At 32.9% G+C, this 22,744-nt stretch overlaps 2 protein-coding genes and 1 non-coding gene across 4 annotated transcripts; 2 read left to right on the top strand and 1 right to left on the bottom strand.

Annotated features, from left to right (window-relative positions):
* Positions 1-1,748: 1,748 nt before the first annotated feature.
* Positions 1,749-8,675, top strand: LOC7471497 (uncharacterized). Of its 2 annotated transcripts, none has more exons than XM_052455358.1 (13): positions 1,749-1,915; positions 2,002-2,063; positions 2,282-2,359; positions 2,455-2,536; positions 2,752-2,822; positions 2,991-3,092; positions 4,086-4,175; positions 4,676-4,750; positions 5,068-5,100; positions 5,856-5,933; positions 6,199-6,264; positions 6,703-6,839; positions 8,238-8,675. In XM_052455358.1, exons 1-13 carry the CDS (start codon positions 1,861-1,863, stop codon positions 8,257-8,259), a joined length of 951 nt encoding a protein of 316 aa, XP_052311318.1. In that variant the 5' UTR covers positions 1,749-1,860; the 3' UTR covers positions 8,260-8,675. The 2 variants fall into 2 exon arrangements, with proteins under 2 accessions (XP_052311318.1, XP_052311317.1); XM_052455357.1 differs by having other exon boundaries at positions 8,209-8,675.
* A 2,628-nt stretch (positions 8,676-11,303) lies between these two features.
* On the bottom strand, positions 11,304-13,458 carry LOC7457856 (probable pectate lyase P59). The gene is made up of 4 exons (XM_002311563.4): positions 13,084-13,458; positions 12,316-12,970; positions 11,892-12,134; positions 11,304-11,762 (listed from the first exon to the last, which is right to left on the bottom strand). The coding sequence occupies exons 1-4, from the start codon at positions 13,281-13,283 to the stop codon at positions 11,535-11,537; spliced, it is 1,326 nt and encodes a 441-aa protein (XP_002311599.2). The 5' UTR covers positions 13,284-13,458; the 3' UTR covers positions 11,304-11,534.
* Positions 13,459-16,179: 2,721 nt separating this feature from the next.
* TRNAY-GUA (transfer RNA tyrosine (anticodon GUA)) lies at positions 16,180-16,263 on the top strand. Its single transcript is given in 2 exon segments — positions 16,180-16,216; positions 16,228-16,263. It is a non-coding gene; the product is annotated as a tRNA-Tyr (tRNA).
* The last annotated feature ends 6,481 nt before the right edge of the window (positions 16,264-22,744 follow it).

Genomic DNA, 22,744 nt, shown 5'->3' with positions numbered 1-22,744 from the left:
AAAAAACATTTTCCTGAAAACCAAACCAATTTTTTATTTGACTGGAAAGTGTTTTCCGCTGACCGGAAAGTGTTTTCCGTTGACCAACTTTTCTAATAGCAAACAAACATATAAAAGTTTGGAAAGTAGTTTCCCGAAAAGTGAATTTCAGGAAACAAACATGGCCTAAGTCTGTATGTTGTTCATATGAGATAAAGGTCATCACTCACCAACATGTTCTTTGTTTTTTTTAAAAAAATCATGATTGTCTAAAACAACTTCTATGTAATTTGATTAATTTTTTAAGATTTTAAAATTAAATATTATATAAAATTTTAGTAGTTTTAAAATATATAACACTCAAACTGATAACCTTAAAAACCAAAATATGACAAGTTAAAGATTAACATGTCATTGTTTTTGAACATTAGAGCAGTAACATAAAAAAGTAAAATATAAGTTTATAAGTCAACTTAATTAACCAATTTTAAATTCAATTAACAAAAAAATATTTTTTTAAAAAAATCTATGCTTAAACCTTTATATTTTTAAAATCAACAATTAACACAAATTAATATAAATTATATTAAATGATAAGGAAAAAATATGTAATATACATTTACATGTTGAGCGTGGATGGTACTAGTTGCAGTACAACAGAGAGCTTCCTCGCCCGAGTTACAGGGAACGAGGTTACACTTACATTCATGTTCTGAGTGTGGAATTGACAAATGTAGATTAATATTAAAATATTGTTATTGTGATATATAATATTTTTTTAGATTTATTTTAAGTATTTATATTAAAAAATATAAATTTATTGTCAACTCAATGCAAATATATTTTTAAAAAGCATAAAAAAAATAAAAGTTATCAAATTCTCAAATAAATATTAAAAACACGAATAAAATTGGAGAGATGAAATGGTGCCTGCACCTTGTCCCTCCTTCTTGGTTGCACTCGTGCATAAAATTGAGCCTGCAGATGCAATTATACACTCGAGTAGTTTTTAAATAGTCTGGACAAAAAGTTACCTGCTTCCATGGATGGTTAATTTTTAGACAAACTCATAAAAGTCCCCAACCTTCAAGATTAGTCTAGTTTAGGTCCCCAAACTATTTTTTCCTCTCAACCAGGTTCTCAACTTATCAATTAATTTTTAAACACATTCCTCCATTATTTTTAGTCAACAAAACCATCAAGTAATTACATAAAGTAAGATGATTTTTCTCTTTCCATAAAAAAAAACAAAATTCTCTAACATCCTTGATTTTTTTTTATTTTTTTTTATTAATGTGGTTGTTCGGGTTAGTTTGCGCACATCTCAACTAATCCCATAAATTCTTGATTTTAATAGCACATGTTATAGACGAGACTATATAAAGAAATACAAAATATTTATATTTTTTTTCATGGTCTATTCAATATGATATGAGAGGTTTTAGTAAATTTATGGTTTCCGATAAAAATAAAAAGAACTTTTCAGATGAATATTTAACTATTTTGTTAACCTAAACTAAAAGAAGAATCTAATTGAGAAATTGATACCTGGGAACTTAATCGAGATAAAATCAGGGATCTAATTGAGATTACCCCAGTAGGATGGGGACTTGTTTCATTTTGGAGGTTTGCTTTTTTTTTTTTTTTTTCCTATTAGCAGTATTTGTTTTGTTCCCATCAGGCCACATATATGGACTGTACGGCCCTGTGAGGTCGGTCGAAACGCAAAAAGGCCAATGAAGCAAATCCGGCCCAACTAATCCTAAAGGTGACGCCGGCCCAGTAAAACATACTTGTGGCACACTGATCAACAACTCTACTGATCCTCCCCAAACAAAAAGTTTCTCTCCGTCTAGGGTTCCTGATTTACCGGACGTAGCCATGGCTATGCAAGCAGGAGTCAGCGTCTCTAGGATCCTCATCCTCGCCGGAGCAGGTAATAACTATTATTAATCGCTGATCAGTCATGTATACTTGCACAGCTGTATTTGACTGACCTTTGCTTGCTGTGTTGTTTACAAGGATATACCGGTACGATTATGCTCAAAAACGGTAAATTATCAGAATTATTGGGTGAACTTCAGGTAATTTGTTATTGCATTATTATTATTATTATTTGGTTTAAAGAATACCTAGTTTCTCTCTGTTTTGATCTGATAGTTTGCAGCTTAGTTAAATTTACCCTTGTATGTGTTAGCTGACAATGAGTGGAGATTTATATTTAATTTTTCTTAATTGAAATAAAATAAAAATTGATTTCTATGTAAATTCTGGTAACTAACTGTGTAATTGTGTTTGATAGTCCTTGACGAAGGGTATGGGAAAATCTGGGGAACAATCTGATGGTGATTCTGACTACTCTGATGCCATTGCCCAACAGGTAATAAGGATTTCCAGTTTAATTTAAATAGTGAATTATATAATATTACACTGCATGTAGTGGTAAATAATTTTCTGTTTTGAAATTCCCTACAGGTACGTCGGTTAGCAATGGAAGTTCGACAACTGGCCTCTGCACGGCAAATAACAGTTCTCAATGGGAATTCTGGCCAAATGGGTATCCTCTACTGTATTTTATATTTAATGGAAATTTGAACAATCTTTTCTTTTTCCCTTTTCCTTTCAGTACATAACCAGCATTAGGTTATTTTTTTACTGGCTTGCAAAATGTTGTGTTTTAGGCTTTTGGTACTAGTGATGAACTATTCTTTTGATTATTTCATATGGTGGTTTACTTTCTCATCAGATTTTAATCCCTCCTGCCTGGTACAGGTAACCTCACTGGTCTTATAGCTCCAGCTGCCACCTTGGGGGCATTGGGTTATGGTTACATGTGGTGGAAGGTATCTACTTAAATACCATTGCATTATCTTGTGTTTTCTTGTATCAAAACGTCTTTTCATATGCTCAAAACTCTTATTTTTATTATTTATCTTATTTAGTTTTATGTAGCCCTACGATGAAGTTAGGTGCTTTCAGGATGCTAATGTTTTTTCCTTGTTGACAACTAGGGTCTAAAATTCTCAGATTTTATGTACGTAACAAAGCGTAGTATGGCAAGTGCTGTTTCAAACTTGACAAAACATTTGGAGCAAGTATCTGAGGCTCTGTCTGTAAGTGCTGCTTCATTGATGATTTTTTTTTAGGGTGGGGGCTAGGATGTGGATAATGTGAAAAAGTAGATCACATTGTGCTTCCATTAAGTTATAAATGTGCCAATCCATGTTGAAGAATAAAAGTAGTATGCAACCAGCCAATTGGTGTAGGTGATGAACTTATTTGCTGTCGATTTTTCCACTGACTAGTTTCCCACTGTGTTTGTGTGGGCAATCTGCTATTGTCTATTTCTAAGTTTTTTTCCTCTCCTTTTTTCTTCTGGATTGGTTACATGAATTCTTGTTGATAATAATCATGTAAAAGCTGATAGACATTTTTTTTCTTGTATTGTGCTATCAGATTAGGCTGCATTTTTAGCAGAATTTTGCATTCCATTGAATTTTTTTGTGTGGATGCAATGGATTCATTTAATTAATAAGCTTGTTTCTCGTTGGAGGAAGGCTTTCCTGGTTTTTTGTTTGTTTTATTTAATGCTAATGTAAAATCATGATAAGTTAGTTTTTAGTAGATAAAGTTTTATGAATATTTTTTGGAAAGGATATTTACACCTCCTAGTAATTAGAAAAGCTTCAATTAGAATTCATACTTCCTAGCAATTGAGAAAGCATGGTTGTCAACCCTCCTAATCATCAGTCAAGTCACCATGCCTTGCTCCACCTAATTGATAGATTTGTATTTTGTACATGTAAGTAGAACACTTGTCAATACTAGACGTTGGTGCTTCCATTTTATTATATTATTATGATATGATTATGATTATGGATCTCATATGATGTATGGTTGGTACCTGTCCCTTTTTTCTTCTTTACAGAGTGTGACATGTGAGACTATAGGGTGAACTCTTCTGAAAATAATTCAAAACATAGCAATCCTTGATTTTATTATGTTGGCATGTCAAGTTATGAGTTGATTATTCTTTTGGCTGGCTGGCTGACATTGTCATGTTTTCCATTTATGCTGTTGTGCTTATGTATATATTCTTTTGCTAGACTGCCAAGACGCATTTGACACAGAGAATACAACTTTTGGATGATAAAATGGAGAGTCAAAAGGAGATCTCAAAGGCAATTCAAAATGACGTAAGAGAATATGTCTCTTCTTTGCCCCAGCACCTTAATTTGTGAATGAAGGACCAGGTTTATTTGTTTTGATTGACCTCATCATCAAATGTGTGATCCTTAGTTTTGGGAAACTGTATGAAGCTGCATATAGAAGCATTTAAATGCAATAATTGCAATCCTGATTCTGGCTAGCTTTCTTGTTAATTGATACACCTGTTGAAGGATTTGATTTCACTGAAATTGTTTTTCAAGCAGTAAACTTTATTTTATGTACATCTTATGTGCTGAAAGCCTAGTTGCATGTAAACTTTGTTTGTTAATGAATAACCTAGTGTGATATATCAGCTCATTTAGCTATTATTTAGAACTTATTATATCTTCCTTATTAATTGAAAATACAGTCTCACTTTCAACTGATTTCTATGATATTATAGGTAATATAAGGTAATTACAGAGCAGTCCCTTGCAATCCAAACATTTATCTGTGATATGATCCTAACGTGTCTTTTTTTACACAGGTCAATGCTGCCTCTGAAAATCTTACACAAATTGGTTCTGAGTTATGGCAGTTGCAGTGTTTAGTATCTGGTTTGGTAGGGTTTGCCTAATGATAATTCCTCATTTTTTTGGCTTTGCTAGCTCTGACTTTCTTTGTCAATATATATCTCATATTCTCAAACTCACGTATCCGCACACAACCCTATTCATCCGATTGAAGCACCAAAAACACTGACGATTTGCTTAATGAAACCTACTTGTTTGTTCCACTTCTATTTGAAATAGGAAAAGAAGAAAAAAGTTCAATAATAATGAAGGGTTGAAATGGCTCAATTTTTTATTGTAATTGGGTATGTTTGTCTTTGTTTCTCTGTCCCTTCTCTGAATTCATTACAATCTGTTCTTTTTGCAGGATGGAAAGATAGGTTCATTGGAGGAGAAACAGGTGAACCAACACTTAAACATAAACATTTTTTCAATTTAAATTGAAAATCATATCTAATTCTATATATCCATGTGTTGCTGGCATTTCTATAACATGCTGAGGTTTGCTGAACATCTTTCCCCATGAACAGTTTGCATTATCTGGTTTATTTTTTTTTTGGAGTTGCAAGAATATTAATTGTTAAGTACATGCATCACAGATTGGACACGTTTTGTGTCAAAGATGTTTGAATGAATGTTTGTTATGTTGAAGTGCACCGTAAGTCATAAACACTGGATATTTTTGTGTGATATTCTTCGTGTTTGCTCAAGGAATTGAAAGTTGTATTTTGAGCATCTGTGATGCCTTTAATAATTGAAATGATGTTTACATGCCATTGAAACTTTTGGTGGATGAACAAACCTTTTCTTGTTCCAAAATCTTGTTAAGAGTTGAAAGTAATAATCCATGAGTTGTGGGTGCTCTGATAGTCAGATGAGTATTTGAATTTTCTTTTGCTATGGTTTTTCATTGTGTGTGTTTGTTACTTAATTTTGAGGCCAACTAAAAGCTGGAAGCATTCTCTTAACCTCTTTATTCATTTATTATATAGATTGATTGTAGTTGCTTATGATAAAATGGTTGCTTCCTAAGCAGGCATAGTGAGATAACTCACCAGTGTTTTATGCCTTGAAATTGCAAAAATGGGCGGTTCTTGTTGTCTGAGCTCCTGTTTGTATTATTGCTAATGTACTGATTCAATTGTATGGTGACAGGATATTGCAAATATGGGTGTGATGTACCTGTGCAACTTTGTTGGTGGCAAAAAAGCAAAAATGCCTAAAGCTCTAGAGGTTGGAAATAGTATTTAATGCATTTGGTTATTTTTTAATTCCATGCATCTGATTTTTACATTAGAAGTGGTTAATGGGCATTGTAAACAAATCATATTGCCTGCTTGAATTAGCACATTGTAAAATTTTGCTCTCACCACCATCCAGAAGTGGAGGTTTTGGACAAGGGAAGGCAGTATTAGTTTTCATTAACCTGTCTTATCAAACCTCCAATTACCTAAGTCTAGTTTTATATCTGACAACTTCAGCATTCTGTATCTTGCAGGATCAGTTCAAACCTTCAGGAAGAACTCGTGCTTCACTCATGTACTCTGAAGTCCCAAGTTTGACGGTATCTTTCTTATTTAATGAATTGAATTTAAATTTCCGCGTCTTTGTTCTCCCTTATTTGCACACAAGTGTACTAATACCCTGATATAGATTAGCTGAAGTTAGGTATGCAGCTTAGCTGCAGATTTACAGTTTGATCCTTCAGCCACTACATGCTAACTGGCCTGGGCACTGTCATTTTAATATGTAATCATGTCCCTCTAAGCCACACTTGAATCCCAGAAAAGAGAGCAAACAAATGTAAAATGTATGTTGCATGCTTTGAACCAGGCCATATCTGCTTTCTGGTCTGTTGGCACTGCTTATTTAAGGTAACAGGAAATCTTTATGCTTAAAACATTGAGGATTTGGGCTGAGAATTTTAGGTGACAATAAAAATGCATTTTGTTCACTGAGTATAGTCTGGACTAGAATTTGATGCCTCTCTCAATCCTGACAGGGTCTAAAGGAGCTTGCAGACGATTTATCTCAAACCTTCGGTGAGCCAGCCACTGATGCTATTCTGCAAGATGGAACTGATAATCTGGAAGACCAGCCAAGAATCCCACGTATTGATCAACCGAGAGCTCTGCTCAGGTTTTTTCCCCAACATTTTCAAGTTTTAAATGCTAATAATCTGCTAGGGTAGCTTGTGCATGTGCATATACAGTATATTGGGATGGATTTCTTTGTTGCAGGCAAAACAATCAGTTATTTACTGTTATTTTTCATAGTTATCTGAAAGGAAAAACAAGAATGATCATATTTTGTGCTCTCTAACAACTAGTGAGAAACTTTTAGGGTGGGTCTGTTTCCACACCTCCAAAATCTAAATTTACGACAACACCATTAATAAGGTGTTTGTAAGGGGAATAATTAATTGACTTTTATATAAATTTGCCAATTCCCATGATATCTATACAGTTTGAATTGCACCCAAATGGGTGCAGTTGTTGAAGAATTGGATGTTACAAATTGAATCACACCTAGACTTTTGTTACCGTCTTCCCTACCTCTGCTTTCTTCTTACCGGTTGTGATAGGGACGCAGCTCCTCATTTTTTCTCCGCTCTTGAAGGGATTTTAGTCCAACAACAACTATGAGATTAGGCATTCTTTTAGAAATATTTTTAAATTTCGAATATCTGTTTCCCTGAATCTCCCATCTGGTGACCAATATCGCTGGAGTTATAGTGTTGGACTGCACTGTTTTGCCCCTTTGGTGGGTTTTTGCATATGAAGGACTAAAGAAATGAACTTAATGGTGAGGCTTTAGCTTGGTGATTAAAAATGAAGGTGTTATTGCTGGCGGCTTCAGAACTCTGGTGTTAGAAAATTTTCTTTCGAATCTTTTTTCCCATATTTTTTTAACCCTACACCTTTGAATTAATTGATAATGATCTTAGTCTCTTTATCTCATAGGTGAAGTATTCGAATTGTTCTGGTGTTACTGGTGGGTAATTAATTTGTCTTTTTGCATAAAGGGGGGATTAATTTGGCTATTTGTAGAAAGGGATGAAGGAGGAGTGACCCCAGGAGAGGATAGGGAGTGTTTGGATGCTTAGCTGGAAAGAATGTAAAGAAATAAATGTGGGTCTCATTATTATTTTTTCTTGGATTAGATTTTGGTGGCGTGGAGATAGAATTACCCAAACTTTATTGGTGGAAAAACTTTCCTTATACCAAATCCGTGTTTTGGTTCTGAAGTCGTCAACCCATATACCACATATCATAACTTAGTAGCATATACCCTGTTTCCTTATTATGTTAACGGACTATGATGGTTGGTGATTAAGCTTGGGGTTATGTCTCACTCACTGAGCTGGTGCTTTCTGGTAGGAAAGGTGGTGATAAAGCTTCTGGGTTGTGCTTCATCTTGTTGCTCATAATTATGTGTTTCTCTGAAATATAATGTTGAAATGCCATGCCCCTTCTTTCTTCTTGACGTGCAATTCTGTTGCTTACAGTTTTGTTCTGCACGGTTTGCCATTTCCAGGTTTAATTCTGCCAGGTGTTGATTGCAATATCCTTGACACGACACCTAGCTGCATCTTTGCAACATGCTCGTTGATTATTTATGTACAAATAAGGACATTTTCCACTACACAGAGCAACTTGATCACTCAAATGATGGTTGATTTCTCATGGTAGATTCCCTCTGTAGGTTTCTATTTGACAATAGACGTTGCTCTGCTTTGGAAATTTAATAAACAAAAGCAGTCTGTTTATAGTACAATGTGTATTTTATCGTAATTTTTTATTTGTTGCAAGTGTTATGGAAACAACCCGTAGGCAGGCATGTAAAGTATGGAATGTTTTTAGTGACTTGTAAAATAGGCTTGTTATGAGAATGGTGTACGCCCTTGCGTGCCTGTTTGGGACATGAGAATTTTATGTTTCCTCAGAAAGTAAAAATGCGAAAGTATTTGTTGTTGTTCTCAAGTGTATTTGACATTCCAGTGATGTGTGATTTTCTCTGTTAGTTCTTGTCCGTTTCCACTACTTTAAGCTGCTAAAAATAAGTCCAACAACCTTGTTTTATTTGTTTCAGCCGAGTCCTTTAATTCCTAACATTAAAAATTGATCAAATTTAGATTCCTTGGGCTTCAAATTTGAATTTGTAATTATATTCTTGGTTTTGCTCAACCGTGAATAGCATTTTTTGGTGCCATGGACTCTACTTTTCTTTAATGAATTTTTTTTTTTGGTTTTTATAAGTTTATGTCTCCTTGTTCACTATAATTGATTATGAAGAATTTATTATTTTCACAAGAGTATTGGAGGAGATGGCATCTATCAATTATTTATTTTCAAGTGCAATTTATGGTACATATTAATAGATTAGTTCAGATGTATTGCCACCATGCAAGGATGAGACAGAAGGAAGCTGGAATCTTTTGTTATGGGAAACTAAAAGGCATGGGCAGCTTCTTCCTGGGAACCTACAGTAGGAGGAAACATCTCTTAAGCTAGCTTCTCCTGTTATTGTGAGAATGCTCAAGAACAAACCTTCTTAAGGAGGCTAGGTATTCTTCTTTGGTGACCGTTTTCATTCTTTCAATTTCTTTCTCATAGTCAGACTCCTATTACAAATGATCACACAGAAATTAACATAAAATTAAAATCTTATTCTAGCTCCATAAATAACCAAATATCTAATGAGGGATTTACATATAAAAATGTTTGTTTTTTTTATCTGATAAATTGATAATATTTACCGGAAGATCTGTGAAAATTGACGTTCCCCAGTACTTGAGAGCAGCTAAATCATATGCTCTTGCGGCGGATTCTTCTTCATCATAAGCTCCTGCTGAATTTGCAGAAGTTCTCGAAGGTTAATTAGCTTTATTTTTCTCTAGAGACAACTAAGATTGATTTGAACCAGAAAGCGAAGCGCTCACCAATATAAACTGCTCAGAGAAAAATGAAGTTGAGATGCAACCAGATGACAAAAGCGATCGTGATCAGTAATCAACTAGTGGCAAGAGCTGCGGTCGAATCACCAAGTGGCCGTTGCTGCTGTTGACAAATTTGTTGATTATTGCAGCTTAATGCAAATGTAGAATGGTCTCTCCGCCGTCTTTTAATACAATTACTTGTCTCCGCACGGCTTCTTTCTTCTTCTATCATGCACAAGCGACGCCTTCCTGGGCTTATGTGATCACCAATATTCCCTGTCAACTCCATCTTTGTCTACAGTAACAGGACTCTTCAGGGAAAATCGAGAGCGACAAAAAGACCAGACTCTATTACTAATTTAATATGTTTACAAAACTAATTAATGAAGAATCTATAAGCATGTTCGTTTGTTTGTTTTGAGCTGTAACACCTGCTCATATGCTTCATGAGCACCCACCCCAGACAATATCCTCGGTACCATCACTTTTCAAAAATTCTGCCAAGAATTTTTGCAGTAGTACTTGAAGAAGTACGTTGATTAGTACACAGCGCAATAGCAGTTTTGTTAATGAATGGCAGGAAAGGTGGAATGCAGGCCTAAGAACTCCAAAAACGTAAATATAGAATTAAAAAAAGTATAAGATTACTAAGAAGGATGACATATTATATTTTATTTCCTCTTTTATGAAATTCAGTGTGAATGTTTAGCACCAAATTGTCTCGCTATTCATTAACAGCATAACAATATTATGCTATTAACGAATCATTTTCCTTGAAATTATCACAAGGATCGTACTCAAGTTTAACAGCATCTTTTAACCCCTAATTTAGCTGCTGGAAATGATCAGAAATGCATTGAATTTAAGCTAAATGTCCTGGTTTAAATACCCTAAATTAAATTTCTGGTCCACAGTTTGGATTTAGGGATGATCAGCTGATAATTTAATTTAATAAACAAAAGAAAAATATAATGCAGTGTTGAAATTCTTGGAGGGATGATGGATTTAATTTTAATATATTAAGCCTCGGACAAAAGGTGAATTTGGCTTTACTTACAGTAAAGCCTCCAAATTGCCTTTTAGATTTTTGTTTTCTTAACGCATTCTCTTCACTTGTTTTCTCTTTCTTTTGGCCTGTTCATTCATGGGATTCTTCCTCAGAGTTACAATGTTTTCCATTGAAATTAGAATTTTTTAATTATTTTAATATATTAATTTAAAAAATTAAAAATATATATTATTTTAATATATTTCTAAATAAAAAATATTTTAAAAAAATAACAATTACAATATTCTGGCACATTTATATTTTATAAGTGTTCGTGTTTATTTTATATGAGTCTCCATGGCTAAATTTGGAAAATTGGTTTCTTAATTGACGGCTGTGTTTTTCATGGAATCTAACTTCATTTAATACTAATATATTTCAAGGATAGTTTAGGTTTTATCGGGTTCGGGTATAAATAATAAAAATAAAGTTGGGTTTTCAGGGGTAAAACCGTAAAAGAAACTGCTCTACCCGACCTCAAATTCAACCCAGACTCAACTCGAAATTTATTTGTGTTCATAAAGTTGAAGAAAATTAAATCTTAAATTATAAAATGCACACATATACTATAATTTAATACATAATAAAAATGAAAAGAAAAAATGAAAGAACAGGATTAAATAAACGACAGCAAAATTAAGCAGTCTCTCACTCTGGCTTGCTTTTCTTATTCATTTTTGTCTGTACCGAGCTCACTCTCATTCTCTCTCTCAGTCTAACAACACGTTCACTTCAAGCAAACTCGAAAATAGATGCATACATTTCTATATCCGCTATATTTATCAGCAACATGATCAGGCTTTAATTATGTCTGCATGCAGAGGAGTTGATGGAAGACGTAAAATTTCTAACAAGGCTTTCCCTTAAAGCAGCCAAGTGAACCAGAAAATCGAGTTAGCCTGGTCACAAATGTTCCTGGTTTCGATTTCATCACGTGAAACCTTGAGATCCGCCTGCTTGAAGTGATAGGACTCCCGGATTGAACAAAGAATGCTCCGTTCATCATGAGATCATTGTCAGATCTCCAATTCCAATTCTTCCACTCGCTCTCCACTGCGTAATCCCTCTTGGTCACCTGCATAAACGTACGTAAAACAATTAATTAGCATGAAGAAAATTCAATAGATCACCAAGCATTTGGAAGTTAAAAAACTACCTGAAGGGCACTGGAGGAGAGGGATATAATATCTGGTTATATACATACCTCCTTAGCAAAAGTGTTATTAGGAGCAATAAATCGATTGCCCTGACTGACGATGGTAGGGTTGTGGCTTCCACCAATGGCATACATCATCCAGTGGGTGTAGTCATTGTTGACCACGTGGAAGAAACCCCATCTGCACCTAGGCATCCTCTGAACCAATCCCCTACCAAAGTGGTTGAATGCAACTGTAATTTGCATTATAGAATCACCCGAGTAGCTATCACTTGCACCGAACAACATCACCTGCATGAGAAATCATTGGTTATTATCAACCAGAGATCTATTGAAATGAGGAAAACATTTAAGAGTTGATTTAGTAAACAGCTAAAGTCATTTAATAAGGTGACTGTCTTCCTTATTTTCCAGATTACATTCTAATTAAGAGTCAAATACTACAAGATAAGGAATTTAAGTCCCATGTTACCTCATTGTGGCGAGTGAAATGGCTGTTCGAAATGGTGATGGCATTTGATCCCATGATGACATCGATAAGCCCGTCTTGGCAGTTGGACATGGAAACGTGATCGATCCAAATGTTAGAGGATCCAAAGATAGAAATCCCATCTCCGTCGCTTTTAGTTCTGAATCCATAGTGGTCTACAGAATCCCTGACGAGTCCACCACTTCCGATAACGATGTCATGAATGCGAAGGCCATGAATGATCACATTTTGTACAAATTGGAGAGTAATACCAGCACCATAAGCAATATGCACTTTGGCTCCCCTGGAATCAATGGTTTTGTTACTAGCTACCATCAGCTCCTGGTTGAGTCTGATTACCATACTACCTGAAAAGATTATCCAAAGGGGTTCTTTTTGAATCACAGCATGGCGTAGGGTTCCAGGTTTGGGGTTAAGCATGTCATTGTCTGAGGCATCTGTCACAACGTAAATCTTTCCATACTTTCCCCCGACAGTTTTGTGGCCAAAGCCAAGGACGCAATCAGCTAGCTTTTGTCGATGACTTGCCCAATTCGGGTCACACCGCCAGCATCGATCAATTGGGTTTGTGGCCATGCATCTTCCGCCTCTTTTGCTTACTAGGCTCCTTCTAGTGCTGTTGGTCTCCGTCATGACCCTGAAAAAAGAAAGAAGACGTGGGAACCCTTTTTGCATGGCGTGTCTATGAGCTTGGAGTTAATTTGTCGTATTAGTTAATGAAATTTTGATATTTAATTCAATCAGACTCACTTGTTAACCTGGAAGTTAAACTGGTTGGTGACGTTCATGGGATCCGGGTAGAAAGCCTCCTGGGCGGCTTTAAGGGCTTCATCGGCTTTCTTCTTCCAGTATTCATCGAATTCACCAATATGGCCTTGCAGAGTTGGAACGAATGCCGCAAGTGACACAAAAAGGGAGAAAAAAAGGAAATGGCCATTGAGAGTTCGCATTCTTCTTGTATATGTAGAAGATCCCCCCTTTCTGCTCTCCTTAATTAATTTATTGTTTGCAAGATGTAGTTTCCCACGTGAAGCCTGGGTCCTAAGAGCAGCCAGCTACAACCTGTTTCGGCGAGCTGAGACACAGGACCAAGTATATTTCTTTCCCGATCAGATCAGAGTTAAATAGTCTCTTATGACTGGGATTTCTTGTCGTCCTCGCACAACTAAATTTAGGCTCTGAAACAATAGAGGTCATTAAGGTTGAGTTTGGAGACAAATAAGGCTGGCATTTTGGAGAACCAGTACTTCTGTAGAAACGATAATAGTATATTAACATCCAAATTAAAACTGTCTCTTAACTCTCCTATTTCTATGGTTTGTATTTTCCATAGCCAAATTTCTAGAGGTTTTGCATCCAGATGAATTTCTTGGCTTTTTTAGTATCTTGATTAATATTGTATGATATATATATGATTCAAAAGCGTTGAGCAGATACAAGTAGCTAGCGGCAGAAGGTCGGAAACTAAACTTGGAGAAAGTCTGTAGTCGAGTCAATATCTGTGCCTACAATACCCTGATCTTAATTAGAGACTAAATTAATTACTTGTTATATACAAGTTCTAAGCCATACTTTAGAGACTCGTTAAATATATAAATCTATACACATACATGAACTGTTACAAATTGCGTATATTTATGAACTCCTAATTAATGAATGACTCCAGGATGCTTCTTAACTATTTCAAACATTTTCCTTTAATATGAAAAATCTACAATAGTCCAAGTTGTTGGAATTAAAATCAGGAACGAAGAATAAAAACAAAATAAAACAGCAAACAAAGTGTATATATAGACATTGTTTAATTTTAAAGATATTTCCTCAGCAAAAAAACTATATCCAAGGATTGAACAGGTTGATGCATCAAAAAATTCAGACTCGGGTTTTTATTTTTGCTATGCATAATATATTATTTTATTTTTTAATAAATAAATATTTTATTTTTTTAATATGAGATAGAAAGCTTTATATGTACTTTATATTTATTAAAAAAAATTAAGATAAAAATCTTTTAAAGTATTAATGTTCATTATTTACAACACAAGTTTGTTTCGAAAATTAATAAACAAACTTTTCTGAAGCTACTGGTTTGGTGCAAGCACCTTTCTCCACGAGTTCCTGGAATAGTGATAATGACGAAATCTAAAAAAGGGGCTCTCTAAAGATCCCCGATGGCGTTTTATGCGATTATGGAACCCTGCAATATTTTTTTTTTTTTTAGTTTTTTTAGTTTAATATGGATGTTCGGGTCAGCTTGCGTGTACCTCGATTAATCCCATGGGCCCTAAAGTTAACGACCATGTAAGTCTTCAGTGGCCATCATATAAGCAACCACAGGGCTCGAACCTGAGACCACAGAAAGAGCAAACCTCTTAATTTCAAATTTTTACTACTAAATCACCACCTAGATGTTACCTGTAATATTTTTAGTCAGGCCAGTGGCTGATATTTTATCATAAAGAATGGTTGGTGGAAAAAATTGCATTTTATTTGCCAAGCTGCTTTGCTGCGCACTTGGTGTAAAAACTTCCACTATTTATTGCCCGTGTTCACCGACATTCTATCAGATTCATTTGGTTTTGTTGACGACTGAGTTTTAATCTATTTTTTTATTAAAATTTAATTTTTTAATTTTAAAGTATATTTTTAATATTTTTTAATTGTTTTGATGTAATGATATAAAAATAAATTTTAAAAAATAAAAAATATATTATTTTAATATTTTTCTAAATAAAAATATATTTTAAAAAGTAATTACTACCCAACCCTTAAATATTCTCAATTAGAACATTGTTGATCCTAAAAAAAAAATCTTAATTTCTTCTTTCTCGTTGAATAGTGTTGACAGTCAGAGTAAGAGTTTTTCTTCTTATCATGAGAACTTTCGATTCAGTGTGTGTTTAAGATTGTACAAAATTATACTGTAAAAAATGTTTTTTAAAATAGTTTTTTACTTAAAATATATTAAAAAATATATATCGATGCATTAAAATCATAAAAAAAACTAAAAACCATTAAATTAATTTTTTTATACTAAATATACATTTAAAAAACAGTTTTAAATGCAACCCCAAACACTAGCTGAGTTACACTACATTAATGATTTGGTCAACATCCACCATCATCGATCATAGCACGAAAGTCAAATTTGAAGTCAAATAATTACTAACTAATTCAAATATTAAGGTGCCAAGAGATGCTATTTTGAAGAGTAAAATTGATAAAATGACATTATAAATAGTATAAATGGTTTTTTATTTTATAATGTATACTTCAATAGAAAAAAACCATTTAAAAAGTCAATTGTATTGAAGTGAGAGAAATAAATGCTTTATTTTTTTTCAAGGAGTTTGATGTTATTTTTTTTTCACATGATTATATTTAATTGATTTATTTTATTATTAATGCTACTTTGTTGGTTTTGGTTTTTTAGAAAATATGTATAAATGGTATTTTTAAGAGAGAAAATACATTTTAGTATTTTATTTAGCATTAATTACCATTGTAACATGCAAAACAGGCATTGAAGAGCCAATATATATAAATGGGTTTCTATGTAGAACACCTATTGGAGTTGCTCTTACAATTGAACATTCAAAGTTTTAATTACGTGATTATGTGGCAATTGACTATAGTTGAGCACAATTTTGCAGAATTTTGAATTCTTATATTTGAAAGCATTTTTGAATAATAGACAAATTAAATTAAAATGAGTAAAAATAAATCAAAACCCATAATATAGGTCTTAATGGATTAGCCCAACATCCAAACCCAACCCAGCCCACTCGCCCAGTTCATCAACTAACTATTTATTTGTAGCATTATATCTGAGCCATCAATAAATTTCCGACCTTAGCTCAGTTGGCAGAGCGGAGGACTGTAGTGGTTACTGTAATCCTTAGGTCGCTGGTTCGAATCCGGCAGGTCGGACTTTCTTTTTAAACCCCGGATTGCAGGAATAAGGTGTAGTTTGGAAGGTTTAAACTTTAAACAGCATTTAAAAATTAATAGTAATAATTTTTATTTAAAATATTTTTTTATGTTTCTTAAAATTATTAGGAATGACAAAATATTTAAGCTTTGTTTTGAATAATTATATTATATATATAAAACTTAATAAAGACTTGTAGCATCATTTATCCTTTTTTTGTTTTTTCTTTAAGAGATGTTTATAGTGTCTTTCAATATTCAATAATAAAATTATAATCATATATTGTTTTCATATATATACTATGTATATTAAATTTAGAGTAACAGTGAAGTAAAACCAAAGTACTCAAAGTAAAAAAAATAAAAAAAATACTTATTTTTATAGTGAAATTTATGTAAAATATCTAAGCATAAAACTATGGATATAATAAGAAAATTAGACAAATAAACTGTGTAGAAATATTTTTTATGCATAAGATTTCTCTTTTAGTCGTTGAAAGTAAAAAATCATCTGTAAGATACAAGCAACGTTATTTGTTTCTTTTTCTATGGTTATATTTATGGAAATATATATTAACAAAAAATATTTTCTTATCTTCTTTTTTAATCCCTAGAAATCAACTGTTCTTGTTTTGTTTTGTTATTTTCACATCTATAAAAAAACATATTTAATTACTTGATTTAAAAAACCTCATAATATATTATCATAAAAACAAATAAAAGCCAAATCTCTAATTCTAATTGAAAACGACTTGTCGCATCTAGTTTTTTGTATTTTTTTAAGACTTAATATATATATATATATATATATATATATATATATATTAACTAATATACTAAAACGTGTGGGGGATTTACTATTCCCCCACACACAAATCACTGTGGATTACAACAGTAATCCATAGTGATTCTTCTCCATTTTTTTTTTTTAACTTTCTTTTTTTTTTGTTTTTTTTTCAACTTTCTTTTTTTTTTATTTATTTTTTTCAAATTTATTTTTTTCAAATTTCTTATTTTTTCTTTTTTTTCATTTATTTTTTTTCAAAATTATTTTTGTTAGTTTTACCTTTTAAATATTGACCTGGTTAAAATTTTTGCTTAGTAATTTTTTTCTTTAAAATACTGTGAATTGCTGTGATGTTTTCCCACTTAGTTTTTCTATTTTATTTCTTTATTTTTTAAAATTATATTTATCGATTTTTTTTTAATATTGAGCTGATTGAGAATTTGGTTTTGTAATTTTTTTTCTTTAAAACATTGTTGATTGCTACAGTGTTTCTCCGCATGGTTTTTTTTCTCCAAAATTATCTTTTTTTTTTTATTTTTTAATATTGAGCTGGTTAAAAATTATAGTTATAATATGTGAGGAAAGCACTGTAATTTTTTTAAAAAATTATTGTTCATTCCCACATGGTTTTTTTTTTAATTTTTTTCAAATTATCCTTTTCAATTTTATTTTTTTAATATTAAGTTGTTTGTGAATTACAATTACAAGTCATTACAAGTAAGGCTAAATCATGTGGGGAAGCACTGTAGCTTTCATCACAAAACACTGTGAATTGCTACAGTGTTTCCAACATGATTTTTTTTCCTTTTTTTGGTGTTTGTTTTTTTTCTTCTAAAATTGTCTCTGTCGATTTTTTTTTAATATTGAGCTGATTAAGAATTTAGCTTTATAATTTTTCTCTTTAAAACACTGTGAATTGTTGCAGTGTTTTTCCAAAATTATCTTTGTCGATTTTTTTTAATATTGAGTTGGTTAAGAATTATAATTACAGTAAAACTAAATCATATAAGGAAAGCGTTATAGTTTTTCTCACAAAACACTGTGGATTGCTACAACATTTTTTCTCATGGGTTTTTTTCCTTCCAAAATTATCTTTGTTGGTTTTTTTTTTTAATATTAAGTTGGTAGAGAATTTAGCTTTGTAATTTTTTTTTTCTTTTTATTAACTGAAAAGCTAAATCATGTGGCGAAAGCACTGTATCTTTCCTCACAAAACACTGTAAATTACTACAAATCATTTTATTCAGTCTCTAAGTTTTGGATCACCAACACAACTTTTTTTTCGTCATGAAATATTTGCTCCATCATACCTTTAATTTCTATTACTTATCTAGCACTGATTCATAATTATAACACTATCAAATACATTTGTTTTATAAGCCCGCGGCAGCGCGCGGGCATGTTATCTCGTGTGTGTATATATATATATATCGTTTTTATATATACACTATATTTATACATATAAACAATGTTTAGTAAGTACACGCAAAAGATAACACTTATAGTGTTTGATCAATTATAAAATTTTTGTGCAAGTTTGAAGTATAATGTATTAGAGAGATTTAGTTTTTCATGGATGAGTGAGAGATGTTGGTTATTGGGTTAGGTTTGATCCGCTCATGATGGATGTGTATGGTCCAAGTTATTAGAGAAATTACTAAAGAAGTAACCGTATCCTTTAATCATATATAAAAGGGACATAACCTATATAAAAAGGAGAATGTTTTTTATTTGTTGAATAATCATTTTCTCATCTCATCTTGGACACTCTACATTACTTTGACAAGATTTATAAAAACATTCGTAGTGTGAAATATCATTTTGATTCTAGTAATTAAAATAACACTGAAATAACAGATTCGGAGATAAGAAAATGAATTCTCACAAGTAAGTTTTTTTTTTTTTTTTTGCAATCTACATATCAATATTCAATTACACACATATATATATATATATATAAGTTTTTTAAAAGAATTAACATATAGTTTTTTTATAAATAGATTAATGTAAATTATTATTTTCAATTCAAATCGAAACATGAAAACTAATTGTAAATTATGGTAGCAATGGAGTAAAATTAAATTAATTATTTTATTTTTATTGTTTTAATAAAACTTAAGTAAATTGTTCATAACTGATAACACAATATTTATAGATGTTTTACTGTAGTGGTTGTAAATTGTTATTTTACATTTAATGAAGCAAAATTATATTTTGAAAAGTAATTTAACTTGTGTGTTTGTAAATAACACTACCTTTATAATAGTAGAGTTTCTTTGATGTCAGTAATAAACAAACTATTATTACTGTAATAATTTAAATACTCATGTTTAGATAATACTAAATAGCGTTTTCTATTGTTAACATTTTATCTTGTGACTGTAATAAGAATCATAACTGTCTTATTCATGGTAAAAGACAGTACTATTATCATAGTCAGAAGACATTTAAAGTATACAATAAAATAATTTTAACTTCACTCTAATAAAAGAATATTTGCATAAAAAATAATTATTTTTTTTATAGTATTGAGAAAATACATAAATTATACAGCGTAAACATTTCAAAAGATACTATTAAAGCATATTGATTAAGAATAATTCATAAGCTGTGTTTTTAACACAGTATTTTATTTTTAAAAATTCTTGAAATATTTTTTTTATTATTATTAATGTGGATATCCAGCCAGCTTGTGTGCATCTCAACTAATTTTATAGGTCCTGAAGTTAACAATTATGTATCATAAAAAAAGGGAACAAGTTTTGAAATATTGATTTACTGGTAACTTCTTCTTCTTTTTTTTCAATATACATATGTCATAACTATTTTACTCATTTAAAATGTAAATATAGTCATTTTAAATCACTGCAGAAAAGTCCAAGATGCTTGGCTCGAAAGAATCAAAACTTGTTCCCTTTTCTGATTCGCGAGGACGGAGGAGCTGCTGCGCGCTAGCTATTAAAGGAGAATCTCAGACAATGGTAGCCTGGTCTTGCATTCTCCATGGGCTTTCAGTTCTGGGCCTACTCCCTCGAATACAGCTGGGCAAAGTTTCCTTGAACATTGGATTAAAACACATACCTCTAAGAATCCCAGCAGAGGACCAGGAATTCCATAAACCTGCAAACTCAATTTTTAAAGCATCATCATCATCAAAAGTTTGTGCAAGGGTACAACACTGACACCTTCTATATGTCCCATGTGGAGTCTGCTTAATCAAATATTGTACCCGCAGCAGACTTGGGCAGTGAGAAAAGAAAAGCCAAAAAATGGACCAACCTCAGGTCATGAAAAGAAACTGAAGCTGGGGTTACCAATCCATAAGGACTCCAGGTCTTTTGACCATGTTCAGCAGTTTTCTTTTCTGTTAGCTGTTTGTAATGAGAGTATATATGGAAGATCAGAACGAGGAGAGAAGGTGCTGTCAAGTCATTGTTTGGCAAAGAGTATTAAGGGGCTCTGCTAAGTTTGGTGAGGGAGCGAACTCTTCCATGAACGCATATCTTTAGTGAAAGATGACAGGTTGTAACTTCATCATCAACTACTCTTTGTCAGTTGCCCTTTGCAGGCTCTGCCCTGCCTATAAAGTCCTCTAAATAAACAATAAAACTTCCTTTTTTTGGTACAATCCACATGAAATTGTATTGCATGAGATCACAGCTTGTACGCTGATTATAACAAGTCCATTGTTAAACACCCCCCGTGTGTTTTTCCTTCAATGAGCTAGATTATTCTTTGCCTGACCGGCCGCAAAGACGACAGTGGGCAATTTTAGGACCGATATTGGCACTGACCATCCAAGTTTAATTAAACAGTTTTGAACACAAGTGAACTAAGCTCAATAATACGAGTCATTTTCTGGAGACACAGAATGGTTTTCTCTTGGTGGATAAATATAAATACTCTACAATATGCATTTGATAAGTTATACCAGCAGTGGCGCGGGAGAGCCAAAAGGAGGTGGAGCAAGGTTTACGTACTAGCAGGGCGCAGCTTGGACCATAGCCTCTCATGACAATTAGAATGGGGATTGATCCGCTGCCTTCATGATCTTGTATATAATTATATATGTGTATAATAATTTCATGGGCCTTCGATTTAAACCAAAACGTACTCTTTAATTAAGTGTGTGGTATATCATGGGACTGCTATGCTGCTTGTTGAACAGTTAGAAACTATTTTTCAAATACAAAGAGAGCACAATATTTAAGTCAATTGGACAATTTAAATAACGATAATGATAATAAAAGAGTGCTGTTGGGATCCATATTTTGCATTATGATTCAAGTCAAAAGTTGTAACTTGACCGCCCCTTAATTTATGCAGCGCTGGTGCTCACTAACAGTCTAACACTCTTGCATTGCCACAATATTATTTGATTAATTAACAACAATTAACACTAACAAATCTCGAAGATTAGGTTGAGTTTGGCGCACTTACAGCTGTGTGAGTTAGGCATGGCAAGGGTTCAAACCCTGCTAGTTAGGTCATGCAAAAGAAGAAGATTATTTTATGGATCTAGCTAGCTTCTAGGATATTGAGTTATGAGCACCAGATTAATTTGAAAGGTAAACCCTAATTATGCAGACCATTAACCAGTCAAGATCTACCCCGGCCCTCTTACCAGTAATAAGCAAAGATTAACTATATATACCCTGTATATTACCGGCGACGTACCATGCATATATAAGAGTATATGGATACATACGCCACAAAGTGGTGGCGATACATGGAAAGTCTGGCCACCACGAAAAGGGGATATAGCAATAAGAACCAAGTGATGGGAATATTGGGAATATACAAGCAAGAATGTGGGCATAGGATTCCGAAAACCTTTCTCTTTAGCAAGAGCGTGCTTTGCAGAAAAAGATAGGGATGGCAAGAGATCCGTGAAGTAAAGAGCCAACCCCGGCCTTGAAAGGTGGCTCTAATACCAGAGATGGCGCCCACATATGCGTATTGTGTAGTAGGAATCCCAAGCAAGCGAGCCGGCCCAACATTCGCATAAAAGCTAAGTATGAAATAAACAAAAGTGTGAGGTTCCTAAATGTGCTGTGCAGTATTTGGATCCACACGTGGGGTCTTTTCCTCTTTCTTTTTCTTATAGATGGGATCAGGGAATATAAACACTCAAGAGACTCTGCTTGAATAAAAACAAACTTTTACATTAAAAACAAAAAATCAAAAGGAAGAAAACAAAAGAAGGGAGAAAGAAAATAAAAGGAGAAAACGAGAGAACAGTAGGGACAAGATTGAATCCAATGTCTCGATGCACCATGGTCCATGCTGCATGCTTGGATCAATAAAAAATTTCACATTAATTAATCATCCCTGTGAAATAATAATAAAATTAAACCATAATATATAGTGCTAATTAGACAAAGCGTGTAAAGTAGTATGTACTCTTGGTTTAAGCTTTGTTGATTGGTTTTAATTGCAGGGTAAAAACGCGCTCTCTCCTTTTCAGCCTTCTTTTTCGACTTTGTTGCCCTCTTTTTTCATAGTCCAACTTGAATTGATGAAAAGGAAATAATTAGGAAGCGCTCAGACAAATCCCAGATTGGGGTCCTTAGAGAGAAAAGTAAGATTAATATTTCGTTGAAAAAATTATCTGTTGAACTTTGAATATATATATTAGTATGGGAGAGTGCACAAACAACAATACAAATTAATATATACTTAGTGGTAGAATTA

Source organism: Populus trichocarpa, chromosome 8 (genome assembly GCF_000002775.5).
Source record: "Populus trichocarpa isolate Nisqually-1 chromosome 8, P.trichocarpa_v4.1, whole genome shotgun sequence".
Classification (NCBI taxonomy): Eukaryota; Viridiplantae; Streptophyta; class Magnoliopsida; order Malpighiales; family Salicaceae; genus Populus; species Populus trichocarpa.
Note: the sequence above shows the minus strand (reverse complement) of the source record. Positions and strands in the feature narration are given on the sequence as shown.